Source organism: Pseudorca crassidens, chromosome 9, assembly GCF_039906515.1.
Source record: "Pseudorca crassidens isolate mPseCra1 chromosome 9, mPseCra1.hap1, whole genome shotgun sequence".
NCBI classification, from domain to species: Eukaryota; Metazoa; Chordata; class Mammalia; order Artiodactyla; family Delphinidae; genus Pseudorca; species Pseudorca crassidens.
The window spans coordinates 53,402,368-53,417,212 of NC_090304.1; the positions used below are offsets into that span (position 1 = coordinate 53,402,368).

Genomic DNA, 14,845 nt, shown 5'->3' on the forward strand with positions numbered 1-14,845 from the left:
GGACATTACATAATGATCAAGGGATCGATCCAAGAAGAAGATATAACAATTGTAAATATTTATGCACCCAACATAGGAGCACCTCAATACATAAGGCAAGTACTAACAGCCATAAAAGGGGAAATCGACAGTAACACATTCATAGTAGGGAACTTTAACACCCCATTTTCACCAATGGACAGATCATCCAAAATGAAAATAAATAAGGAAACACAAGCTTTAAATGATACATTAAACAAGATGGACTTAATTGATATTTATAGGACATTCCATCCAAAAACAACAGAATACACATTTTTCTCAAGTGCTCATGGAACATTCTCCAGGATAGATCATATCTTCGGTCACAAATCAAGACTTGGTAAATTTAAGAAAATTGAAATTGTATCAAGTATCCTTTACGACCACAATACTTTGAGACTAGATATCAATTACAGGAAAAGATCTGTAAAAAATACAAACACATGGAGGCTAAACAATACACTACTAAATGATCAAGAGATCACTGAAGAAATCAAAGAGGAAATAAAAAAATACCTAGAAACAAATGACAGTGGAGACACGATGACCCATAATCTATGGGATGCAGCAAAAGCAATTCTAAGAGGGAAGTTTATAGCAATATAAGCCTACCTTAAGAAACAGGACACATCTCGAATAAAGAACCTAACCTTGCACCTAAAGCAATTAGAGAAAGAAGAACAAAAAAAACCCAAAGTTAGCAGAAGGAAAGAAATCATAAAAATCAGATCAGAAATAAATGAAAAAGAAATGAAGGAAACGATAGCAAGATCAATAAAACTAAATGCTGGTGCTTTGAGAAGATAAATAAAATTGATAAACCATTAGCCAGACTCATCAAGAAAAAAAGGGAGAAGATTCAAATCAATAGAATTAGAAATGAAAAAGGAGAAGTAACAACTGACACTGCAGAAATACAAAAGATCATGAGAGATTACTACAAGCAACTCTATGCCAATAAAATGGACAACCATTTGGAAGAAATGGAAAAGTTCTTAGAAAGGCACAACCTGCCAAGACTGAATCAGGAAGAAATAGAAAATATGAACAGACCAATCACAAGCACTAAAATCGAAACTGTGATTAAAAATCTTCCAACAAACAAAAGCCCAGGACCAGATGGCTTCACAGGCGAATTCTATCAAACATTTAGAGAAGAGCTAACATCTATCCTTCTCAAACTCTTCCAAAATATAGCAGAAGGAGGAACACTCCCAAACTCATTCTACGAGGCCACCATCACCCTAATACCAAAACCAGACAAGGATGTCACAAAGAAAGAAAACTACAGGCCAATATCACTGATGAACATAGATGCAAAAATCCTCAACAAAATACTAGCAAACAGAATCCAACAGCACATTAAAAGGATCATACACTATGATCAAGTGGGGTTTATTCCAGGAATGCAAGGATTCTTCAATATACGCAAATCAATCAACGTGATATACCATATTAACAAATTGAAGGAGAAAAACCATATGATAATCTCAATAGATGCAGAGAAAGCTTTCGACAAAATTCAACACTGATTTATGATAAAAAGCCTGCAGAAAGTAGGCATAGAGGGAACTTTCCTCAACATAATAAAGGGCATATACGACAAACCCACAGGCAACATCGTCCTCAATGGTGAAAAACTGAAAGCATTTCCACTAAGATCAGGAACAAGACAAGGTTGCCCACTGTCACCACTCTTGTTCAACATAGTTTTGGATGTTTTACCTACAGCAATCAGAGAAGAAAAGGAATTAAAAGGAATCCAAATCAGAAAAGAAGAAGTAAAGCTGTCACTATTTGCAGAAGACATGATACTATACATAGAGAATCCTAAAGATGCTACCAGAAAACTACTACAGCTAATCAGTGAATTTGGTAAAGTTGCAGGATACAAAATTAATGCACAAAATCTCTGGCATTCCTATACACTAATGATGAAAAATCTGAAAGTGAAATCAAGAAAACACTCCCATTTACCACTGCAACAAAAAGAATTAAATATCTAGGAATAAACCTACCTAACGAGACAAAAGACCTGTATGCAGAAAATTATAAGACACTGATGAAAGAAATTAAAGATGATACAAATAGATGGAGAGATATACCATGTTCTTGGATTGGAAGAATCAACATTGTGAAAATGACTCTACTTCCCAAAGCAATCTACAGATTCCATGCAATCCCTATCAAACTACCACTGGCATTTTTCACAAACTACAACAAAAACTTTCACAATTTGTATGGAAACACAAAAGACCCTGAACAGCCAAAGCAATCTTGAGAATGAAAAACAGAGCTGGAGGAATCAGGCTCCCTGACTTCAGACTATACTACAAAGCTACAGTAATCAAAACAGTATGGTACTGGCACAAAAACAGAAAGATAGATCAATGGAACAGGATAGAAAGCCCAGACATAAACCCACGCACATATGGTCACCTTATCTTTGATAAAGGAGGCAGGAATGTACAGTGGAGAAAGGACAGCCTCTTCAATAAGTGGTGCTGGGAAAACTGGACAGCTACATGTAAAAGTATGAGATTAGATCACTCCCTAACACCATACACAAAAATAAGCTCAAAATGGATTAAAGACCTAAATGTAAGGCCAGAAACTATCAAACTCTTAGAGGAAAACATAGGCAGAACACTCTATGACATAAATCACAGCAAGATCCTGTTTGACCCACCTCCTAGAGAAATGGAAATAAAAATAAACAAATGGGACCTAATGAAACTTCAAAGCTTTTGCACAGCAAAGGAAACCATAAACAAGACCAAAAGACAACCCTCAGAATGGGAGAAAATATTTGCAAATGAAGCAACTGACAAAGGATTAATTTCCAAAATTTACAAGCAGCTCATGCAGCTCAATAACAAAAAAAAACCCAACCCAATCCAAAAATGGGCAGAAGACCTAAACAGACATTTCTCCAAAGAAGATATACAGACTGCCAACAAACACATGAAGGAATGCTCAACATCATTAATCATTAGAGAAATGCAAATCAAAACTACAATGAGATATCATCTCACACCAGTCAGAATGGTCATCATCAAAATATCTAGAAACAATAAATGTTGGAGAGGGTGTGGAGAAAAGGGAACACTCTTGCACTGCTGGTGGGAATGTGAATTGGTACCGCCACTATGGAGAACAGTATGGAGGTTCCTTAAAAAACTACAAATAGAACCACCATATGACCCAGCAATCCCACTACTGGGCATATACCCTGAGAAAACCATAATTCAAAAAGAGTCATGTACCAAAATGTTCATTGCAGCTCTATTTACAATAGCCCGGAGATGGAAACAACCTAAGTGTCCATCATCGGATGAATGGATAAAGAAGATGTGGCACATATATACAATGGAATATTACTCAGCCATAAAAGAAACAAAATTGAGCTATTTGTACTGAGGTGGATAGACCTAGAGTCTGTCATACAGAGTGAAATAAGTCAGAAAGAGAAAGACAAATACTGTATGCTAACACATATACATGGAATTTAAGAAAAAAAAATTTCATGAAGAACCTAGGAGTAAGACAGGAATAAAGACACAGCCCTACTAGAGAACGGACTTGAGGATATGGGGAGGGGAAAGGGTGAGCTGTGACAAAGCGAGAGAGAGTCATGGTCATATATACACTACCAAACGTAAAATAGATAGCTAGTGGGAAGCAGCCGCATAGCACAGGGAGATCAGCTCGGTGCTTTGTGACCGCCTGGAGGGGTGGGATAGGGAGGGTGGGAGGGAGGGAGACGCAAGAGGGAAGAGATATGGGAACATATGTATACGTATAACTGATTCATTTTGTTGTAAAGCAGAAACTAACTCACCATTATAAAGCAAATATACTCCAATTAAAAAAAAAACCCAAGAAAAATCCCAAATAGACAACCTAACCTACAACCTAAAAGAATTAGAAAAAAACAAACAAAACCTAAAGTCAGCAGAAGAAAGAAAATAACAAAGATCAGAGAGGAAATAAATAAAATAAAAAAGGAATAGAAAAAATATCAATAAAACCAAGAGCTGTTTTTTTTGAAAGGACAAACAAAATCGACAAACCTGCGGCCAGGCTCACCAAGAAGAGTGGACCCAAATAAACAAAATAAGAAATGAAAGAGCAGAAATAACAACCAATTCCACAGAAATATGAATTTCATAAGAAGGTATTATGAACACATATATGCCAACAAAATGGACAACTTAAAAGAAATGGACAAATTTCTAGAAACATACAGCCTACCAAAACTGAATCAAAAAGAAACAATCTAAACAGACTGATCACTAGAAGTGAAACAGAATCTGTAATTTAAAAAAAATAACAAAAACAAAAACTCCCTACAAACAAATGTTTAGGACTGGATGGCTTCACTAGGGAATCCTACCAAAGATACAAAGAAGAACTTATACCTATCCTTCTCAAACTCTTCCAAAAGACTGAAGAAAAGGGAACACTCCTAAAGTCATTCTTTGAAGCCACCATCATTCTTATACCAAAACCAGACAAAGACACTACCAAAAAAGAAAATTACAGGCCAATATCTCTGATGAATACAGATGCTAAAATCCTCAACAAAATATTAGCAAACAGAATCCAACCACACATAAAAAAGATCACACACCACAATCAAGTTGGATTCATCCCAGGGTTTCAAGGATGGTTCAACATACGCAACTCAATGTGATACACCACATCAACAAAAGAAATGACAATAACCACACAGTCATTTCAATAGATGCAGAAAAAGCATTTGATAAAATTCAGCATCCATTCATGATAAAAACTCTCACCAAAAGTGGGTATAGAGAGAACGTATCTCGAATTAATAAAAGCTATTTATAACAAACCTATAGGCAACATAATACTCAACTGTGAAAAGCTGGAAGCCTTCCAGCTAAAATCTCGAATAAGACAAGGATGCCCACTCTCACCACTTCTATTCAACACAGTATTAGAAGTCCTAGCCACAGCAATCAGATAAGAAAAAGAAAGAAAAAGTATCTAAATGGGAAGGGAGGGACTTCCCCGGTGGTCCAGTGGATAAGACTCCATGCTCCCAATGCAGGGGGCCCAGGTTTGATCCCTGGTCAGGGAACTAGATCCCGCATGCATGCCGCAACTAAGAGTCTGCATGCCACAACTAAGAAGTCTGCATGCTGAAACTAAAAAAAAAAAAGAAAAAAAGATCCCACGTGCCACAACTAAGACCCAGCACAGCCAAAATAAAAAAAAAATAAATAAATATTAAAAATAAATAAATAAACTGGAAGGGAAGAGGTAAACTTGTCATTATATGCAGATGACATTATACTACACATAGAAAACCCTAAAGACTCCACACAAAAACTACTAGAACTGATAAATGAATTCAGCAAAGTAGCAGGATACAAGATTAACATACAGAAATCAGTTGCAATTCTTTACACTAACAATGAGATATCAGAAAGAGAAAGTAAAAAAGATCCCTTTTAAAATCACATCACAAAGAGTAAAATACTTAGGAATAAACATGACCAAGGAGGTGAAAGACTTATATGCTGAGAACTATAAAACATTGTTAAAGGAAATGAAGATGATTTAAAGAAATGGAAAGATATACCATGCTCTTGGATGGGAAGAATGAATGTTGTTAAAATGGCCATACTATCCAAAGCAATCTACAGTTTAATGCGATCCCTATCAAATTACCCATGACATATTTTACAGAACTAGAACAAATAATCTTAAAATTTATATAGAAGCATAAAAGACCAAAGTTGCCACAGCAATCCTGAGGAAAAAAGAACAAAGTTGGAGGAATAAGGCTCCCAGACTTCAGACAATACTACAAAGCTATAGTAATCAAAACAGCATGGTATGGCACAAAAACAGACATATAAATCAATGGAACAGAATAGAGAGCCCAGAAATAAACCCACACACCTATGGTCAATTAATCTTTGACAAAGGAGGCAAGAACATACAATAGAGAAAAGAAAGTCTCTTTGGCAAATGGTGTTGGGAAAGCTGGACAGCTACATGTAAAGCAATGAAGTTAGAACACTCCCTCACACTATACACAAAAATAAACTTAAAATGACTTAAAGACTTAAATATAAGACATGACACCATAAAACTCCTAGAAGAGAACATAGGCAAAACATTCTCTGACATAAATCATAGCAAGGTTTTCTTAGGTCAGTCTTCCAAGGCAATAGAAATAAAAGCAAAAATAAACAAATGGGACCTAATCAAACTGCAAGCTTTTGCACAGCAAAGGAAACCATAAAACAAAACAAAAAGACAACCTACAGAATGGGAGAAAATACTTGCAAATGATGCAACTGACAATGGGTTAATATCCACAATATACAAACAGCTCACACAACTCAATAACAAAAAATAAACCACCCAATCAAAAAAATGGGCAGAAGGCGTAAATAGACATTCTCCATTGAAGACATACAGGTGGCCAACAGGCACATGAAAAGATGTTCAACATTGCTAATTATTAGAGAAATGCAAATCAAAACTACAATGAGGTATCACCTCACACCAATCAGAAGGGCCATCATCTAAAAGTCTACAAATAATAAATGCTGGAGCAGGTGTGGAGAAAAGGGAACCCTTGTACACTGTTGGTAGGAATGTAAATTGGTGCAGCCACTATGGAAAACAGTATGGAGGTTCCTTAAAAAACTAAAAATGGAGTTACCATATGATACAGCAATCCCGCTCTTGGGCATATATTCAAAAAAGATGAAAACTCTAATTCAAAGTGAAACATGCACCCTCAATGTTCATAGAAGCACTATTTACAATAGCCATGACATGGAAGCAACCTAAGTGTCCATAAACAGATGAATGGATAAAGAAGATGTGATACACACAAATAGAATACTACTCAGCCATAAAAAAAGAATGAAATAATGCCATTTGCAGTAACGCACACGGACCTACAGATTATACTAAGTGAAGTAAGTCAGACAGAGAAAGACAAATATATGATATCACTTATATGTGGAACCTAAAAAATAGTATAAATGAACTTAATTACAAAACAGAAACAGACTCAAAGATATAGAAAACAAACTCATGGTTACCAAAGGGGAAGAAGGGAGAGGCATAATTGGGAGTATGGGATTAACAGATGCATACCACTATATATAAAGTAGATAAACAACAAGGATTTACTGTATAGTGCAGGGAACTATTTTCACTATCTTGTAATAAACTAAAATGGAAAAGAATCAGGAAAAAAGAATATAGATATATACATATATATGTATAACTGAATCACTCTGATGTACACCTGAAACTAATACAATATTGTAAATCAACTATATTTTAACTTAAAAAAGGAAAAAAAAGAATATATATTAAACATTTAAAAAAGAAAATATACACTACTGATGATAGAAATAAATCAAAACATCAATAATCACAATGTGAGTTAAATTCTTCTATTAAAAAAAGACCCATATTGGGGAAAATAGGAGGGTTATATTGTTTTTAAGATATTACAAAATATGTGTTCATATCAAACAAAATGGAGGCCCAGGCTGAGGCCAAAAGTATTAAGATAAGGTGGAGTATTTTACAGTGATTAAAAGATACAATGTACTAGGTAATAGTCATGATCCTCATAATGGAACTGAACCAATTTAATAATAAAAAGCGCCAGAAACATAGGAGATACTGACAAACCCACAATAGTGGTAAGAGACTTTAATATACCTGTTTCCAAAGTTAACGAACCAAGTAGGCACAAAAATAATCTTGGGGAAAATCTGAATAACATAATTGTGCCAATTATTAAGCTATTATTTTTTACTGCCAAACCCACCCTTCTCTATTCTGCTTTGGGGTGTTGGAGCTGGGGTTCTGAAAACCATTCTTCTGCTTTGCCAGTTGCTTTCCTGTTAGACTCTGACAATAGGGGTTGGGGCTAGAGGAAGACTGCAAAGCTGGAAGAGGAAGAAGAGGCTTGCTTCCACCAGTCTGCTTCCCATGGGTTTCCCGACTGCTTGTGATATGAATGTCGCTGGAGTAATGTCACTTCATGAGAGTTTCAGCAAGTCTCTCCCCAGCAGCTGAATCCAGTTTGCAGTTTTCCAACCTTTATAAACCAGCTTCAGGGATATCAGCACCAGCCAGTCAGTCTCCTCCTTGCAGAGATTTGGGGTCTCAGCTCCATGAGGACCCTCTGAGCTCAGAGACACCAGCAGCCAAGCTCTAAAGGGCTTCTCTTCCAAGCTTCTGAATTTTAATAATTCCAACCTCTTCCCACAAAGGAAAACCCGGGCTCAGACGGCTTCATGGTGAATTCTTCCAAAATTTAAGGAAGATATAGTCTCAATGTTATACAAACTTTCCCAAGCAACAGAAAAACAGTGAATATTTCTCCAAATGCATTTTATGAGGCAAACATAACTCTGACTGTAAATCCTGACAAGAACATTATAACAAAAGAAAATAATATACCCACATATCTCCTGAACATAGATTTTAAAATCCTTGACAAAATATCAATCAGCAAGTTAAATCATGACCAAGTGGGGTTTATCCTGGGAATGCAAGTCTGGTTCAACATTCAAAAATTGATATAAAATAAACAGGTGGGATTATATCAAACTAAAAAGCTTTTGCACAGCAAAGGGAACCATCAACAAAATGAAAAGACAACCTACTGAATGGGAGAACGTATTTTTAAATTCTGTATCTGGACAAGGGGTTACTATCCAAAAATATATTTTTAAAAAAACTCAGAAAACTCAATAGCAAAAAAAACAATCAAGAGGATATGAATAGACATCTTTCCAAAGAAGACATGCAAATGGCCTACAGGTACATGAAAATATGCTCAACATCACTAATCATCAAGGAGAAGCAAATCAAAACCACAATGAGATATTACCTCACACCTGTCAGAATGGCTGTTATCAAAAAGAAAAGAAATAACAAGTGTTGGCGAGGATGTGGAGAAAAGGGAACTGTTGTTCACTGTTGGTGGGAATGTAAATTGGTGCAGCTATTATGGAAAGCAGTATGGAGGTTCATCAAAAAAACTGAAAACTGAACTACAATATGATCCAGAAGTTCCACTTCTGGGTACTTACCCAAAGAAAATAAAATGCACCCTTATGTTCACTGCAGCATCATTTACAATAGCCAAGACACAGAAACAACCTAAGTGTCCATCGATGGACGAATGGATAAGGAAAATGTGATTTTATATATATGTACACACACACACATATGTAAATTATTCAGCCGTAAAAAAGAATGATACCTTGCCATTTGCAACAACATGGTTAGGCCCTGAAGGCATTATGTAAAGTGAAATAAGCCAGACAGAAAAAGATAAATACCATATGATCTCTCTTAAATGTGGAATCTAAAGAAAAACACAAAAACCAACCCAAACCAAAACAAAAAAATTGAGCTCATGTATATAAAGAACAGACTAGTGGCTGCCTGAGGCAGGGGGTGGGGGGTGGGCGAAATGGGTGAAGGGGGTGAAAAGGCACAAACTCCCAGTTATATATGGGAATGTAATGAATATAGCGCGGTGACTATAGTTAACAATACTGTATTGTGTATTTGAAAGTAGCTAGGAGAGTGGATCTTGAAAGTTCTCATTACATGAAAAAAATTTTTTTGTAACTAGGTATGGTGACAGATATTAACTGAACTTAAAAAAAAAATCAATGTAATGAACCATATTAATAGATTAAAGAAAAATCACATGATTGTCTCAATAGATGCAGAAAAAGCATTTGACAAAATTCAATACCCATGCATAATAAAAACTGTCAGCAAACTAGGAAAACAAAGAAATTTCTTTAATCTGATAAAAGGCATTCACAAAAATATCTACAGCTAACTCATAATTTTGAAATACTGAACAGTTTCCCCCTGAGGTTGGGAACAACACAAGGATGTCCACTATCACCACTTCTCTCAACATCGTACTAGAAGTCTTAGCCAGTGAAATAAAGAAATAAAAAGGCATAAGAGGCATAAGATTGGTAGAGAATAAATGAAATGGTCATTATCTGTAAACGTCACGATCGTGAACATAGGTAATCCGAAAGAACATGCAAATGACTAAAAGTGATAAGTGAATTTAGAAAGGTTACTGGATACATGTTCAATATTGGAAATGAAATATAAAAAAGCAATACCATTGATGATAGCATAAAGAAGACCAAATACCTAGGAATAAATCTAATGAAAGATACGCATAACCTTGCCATTGAAGCCTACAAAGCATTGTTGAGAAGAATTTTAAAAGATCTAAAAAATGGTAGGATATATTATTTTAATGAGGCAATTCTCTCCAAATTGGTCTGTAGGTTCAATGCAATTCCAATCAAAATCCTAGCAGGATTTTGTTTGGAAGTTGATAAGCTGATTCTAAAATTTGCATAGAATTTGCATACTGTTTGTATGCAAAGGTCTTACAATACCTGTAGCAATTTTGAAGAATAACATCACAGCTGTAGAATTTCACCATCAGTTGTCAAAACTTGTTACAAAGCTACAGTCCTTTAGATACATACACTGTCACCGCCTTACCACAATGCCTCCCCAACAACTCAGTGGGGAAAATTATAGTCTTTTCAACAAATGGTGCTGGGTCAATCAGATATCCATATAAAAGAGTTAACTTTGACTCTACCTCACACTATATACAAAAATTAATTCTAGATAGATCATAGACCAAATGTAAAAACTAAAATAATCAAGCTTCTAGAAGGAAATATAGAAAAATATCTTCATGACTTGAGACATGCAAAAAAGTCTTGATCAGGAAATAGAAAGCACTAACTATAAAGATTGATGAATTGGATTTCATTAAAATTAAGAACTTCTGTTCACCAAAATTCACCAGTAATATGAAAAAGCAAGTCACAGACTGAGAAAAGATTTTTGTGATATATGGATCTACCAGGAACTTGTATCCAGGATACATAAAGGACTCAAATCAACAACAACAACAAAAAGGATACACAATCCAATTTAAATACAGCCAAGAGGCGAATAAGCACTTCCAAAAGAGGATATCAAAGTGACCAATAAACATATAAAAAGGTACTCAACATCATCAGTCACTTGAGAAATGCAAATCAAAACCACAATGAGATATCACTACCTATCTACCAAAACCAGTAAAATGAAAAAGACTGATGGTACCAAGTATTTGTGAGGATATGGAATAACTGGAAATCTCTTACATTAATATGGGATTGACAATTGCTACAACCCCACTGGAAAAGTATTTGGCAGTATCCACTAATGCTAAACAAATTTTACACTGTGAGGCTCAGCAATTCCACTCCTGGGTATATACCCAACAGAAGCAAGTGCTTATGTCCACCAAAAGATGTGTAAAAAAATGTTCACAGCAGCTTTATCCATAATAGCTCCCAAATAGAAATAACCAAAATGTCTATCAACAGTAAAAAGTGTAAATAAATTGTGGTATAAATGGAATAAATAAGAGAAAAAAAAAGAGTGAACCACTGACATAGGCAACAACATGAATGAATCCCACAGATTTAACGTTGAGTGATACATGAATTTCAAATCAGGCGAAACTCATCTGTGTTGACAGAAGTCAGAACAGTGGTTATTCTTAGAGGAGATACTGATTGGGAGGTTACCACATGGGATGTTGAAAACGTTCTATATTGTAATATGGGTGATAGTTAAAAGAGTATATATATGTAAAAACTCAAGCTCTGCACAAGATTTCTGTATTTTACTCTATGTAAATTATTCCTCAATTTAAAATAAATGTTAAGGAAAAACAGTGTGGTATTGGCACAGTAATAGAGAATTAATTAGATCAGTGGAGCAGAATATGTAATCCACAAATACACTCATGCATTAAAGGGATTTTGGTTTATAATAAAGGTAACGGTTCTTTCATTTTCTGCCTCCAAATGTTGCCATCTGGATGTGATTCTTGGGACTGTGGTAGCAACCTTGAGACCTCAGTGGGAACCAGCCTAAAAGAACAAGCAAGAAGGACAAGCAAGCAGGCCAAGGATGGAGAGGAGAGGATGGAAAGAGCCTGAGCCCCTTGAGAATATCAATGCACCCCAGAATTAACCATCTCTGGAAAGCCTTACTTCTCAGTTTCTCGTTATTTGAGATAAAAAGGAAAAAATCCACTTGTAACTGGGTTGTAAAAGCATCTTGACTGACAGAACCAGTTAGGAAGTTATACAAATAGTTCATGTAGGACTGCGATCTCCCCTGGCTCAGCAGTTGAAAAGCAGCAGCTCCCCAGGGAGCCACAGACTCTCAGAATAAACTCTTGGAAGCTTATCACACCATGGGTCTAGCATCTGCAACAAGTGGTATCACTAACCTGTCCGGTCAACATCCTTTTTCATGGGCAGTACAGTATAATCCAGTTGGTCATCCGAGGCCTCAAATATCCACGACTTGGGCTGCAGCATAGATTGGGGCTCTTTCCTGGGACTCCCCCTGCCTCCAACCCAGTCTCCAGACCCATCTCGGAGCTGAACCTGCTGTAGGTACGGGATCCGGAAAATCTTGTTTTGGTCCAGGCTTAACTTCTTCAGTCTTCAATTAAGGAAAGTGAATACAGAATCACAGCAGTAATGATACCTCAGGGACATTTACCAAGCAACTTTAGGGAAAGAACATGGAATCAGGCTTCGACAGTTACTCCCCTTGGGTGACCTTGAGCCAGTGACTTACCCTCTCTGGGCCTCAATGTCCCTATCTCTAAAATGGGGATAGTATTTATTAACCTTTCAAGGGTCTTGTGAAGATTAAATGAGACAATATGTAAATGCTGCCACAAAGTAGTGTTCAGTAAATGGTATTTGAATCCAAAGTAAATTTTCCAGGGATCTAAAACTTAAGCATTTAAATGCCAGCATTTCATTACTTTAACCAAATATAGTCAGCCCTCCATATCTGTGGGTTCTACGTTGGTTGAATCTGTGGACACAAAACCCAGATACAGAGGGCCAACTACAGGTAGAGCTCAGAGTTTAACTTACCTTTCTGATTCTCTTTTTTTTTTGGCTCCTCTATTAGGGTCAGGATCCCATATCTCCTTCTACCCTCCTTTCTCTTTACTGCTTCTAATCCAGTCACATGATCAGAAATATCTTTACTGATGCCTCGCTTTTTGGCTTGAGCTAAAGCTCAGAGGGGAGATGACTTACTCATGGCCACACAGCAGAGATAAGTGATGGAGCTGGGATTTAAACCCAGGCGTTTTGGCTTCCAGAGCAGCACTCAAGGTGTGAGAAAGGCTGGGGGTTATAGAGGGCCCTGTAGAGAGAGGCTTCTAGCTTTACCTCCTGAGCCCGGCCAGGCTGGCAAAGCAATTGGGGTTGGAGAGTTTGTTGTCATCCAGCATCAGTGTCTCTAGCGCCGGGAACCTCAGGATGTACCTCCTGCTGGTCAGCGATGTTACATATGCCTCCCTGGGGGTGCAAAGACCTTGGGTAATGAACAAGGGCAGGGGACAAGCTCTACCACTCCCAGGAAGAAATGGAGGATAGGAAATCAATCAAGAGGCCTAACCAGCTTGGGAACTACTCTACTGCCCAAGAGTGGTCTCCGCAGTGAGGGACCAAAAGGTGTAATTCCCTCTTCAACTGACCCCCTTCCCCAAACCCCACTCACACATACAATCTTTTGTATGGAGAAAGGTTGCACATATTCACTGATGGACTCAGTGAGACCAGTTTGCAGCAGGATGGAGGGGCACTAGTAATGTTCATGGAAAACACCAGGGTGACAGAGTTAGGGGAAGCATTCTGTAGGAACAACACTACACAATTTTGGGTCAGGGCAGACTCCCAAGTATGCTGTGTCACCCCAAGAAGTGGTAACCATGGAAGTACCAGGAGACAATGCCCTTGGCAGAGATTAAGTGGGGTAAGGTACGATGGATGAAGGGCACCATCCCTAGCCACAGTGAGGCTCTCCTCTAAAGTGACTTGGTAAAGTGCACACATCAGTATGGAATTGGGAAGTCTTTTCTTAAATTCAAACTCTCTGAGGATTCCCAGAAACACTTGAGAGTGGGATTTAACAGGCTGAGGTCCTGAATCACACAGGTGGGACAGGAAGTGGTGGCATCACTGATGGTGGTACTACCATCAATGATGTGACCTCATTTGTGTCCCCAGGTGGATGAGGCCTAGGTATTTATTTTTAAGCACATGAAAGGCAGATGACTCACATCGTGTTTTCATTCCTCCCTCCAACTCCATCCTCTGTATACACGAAAACACATAGGGATATCCAGTCACAAAACACACATACACATATGTAAATCACAGATGTGCCTACAATAAGAGGACAGGAAAGCAGCCTTTCTTCTGAGCCTACTGCATTCCTGGAATTGTTAGCTGTTTTATACATGTCATCTTAGAATAGCACTGAGAAGGACTGGTGTTATCCATCTCCTTTTCAGATGAAGAAATTCAAACTCAGAGTCCCTTGCCCAAAATCTCACAGCCAGAAAGTGGTAGAGCTCAAACTCAACTCCAAACCCCAGGCCCTTTCCACAGCAGCACCCGCCTCTCACATCACATCTTCAAGCTCTCTGTGGATTAAAGGGTGGGGAAGTGGAACGGTAGCTGTTGGCTGGGCTGGAGAGAACTTGACAAAGGTAGGCAATGAGTTCAAAAGTCCAAAAGGACTGTAAGAGTACACCTAAAGGCAGGAATATCTCAAAGATGAATTTCAAGACAGCATATAGCCAGCCGTGCAGTGATTCATTCATTCATTCACATTCATGAATTTCTTCAACACGTATTTGTGGAGCCAG

At 37.4% G+C, this 14,845-nt stretch overlaps 1 protein-coding gene across 10 annotated transcripts in view; it reads right to left on the reverse strand.

Moving 5' to 3' along the window:
* Positions 1–14,845, reverse strand: part of XRRA1 (X-ray radiation resistance associated 1) — a 100,217-nt gene that overhangs the window by 41,130 nt on the left and 44,242 nt on the right. For 4 of the 10 annotated variants that reach the window (XM_067750338.1, XM_067750335.1, XM_067750336.1 and 1 more), the window contains 2 exons: positions 13,362–13,490; positions 12,395–12,612 (listed from right to left, as the gene is read on the reverse strand). The exons of 4 other annotated variants lie outside the window; for them this stretch is intronic. In XM_067750338.1, the coding sequence (XP_067606439.1) occupies positions 12,395–12,612; positions 13,362–13,423 (280 nt within the window). In that variant the 5' untranslated portion in view covers positions 13,424–13,490. 2 more of the 10 variants (XM_067750343.1, XM_067750344.1) reach the window with 2 other exon arrangements.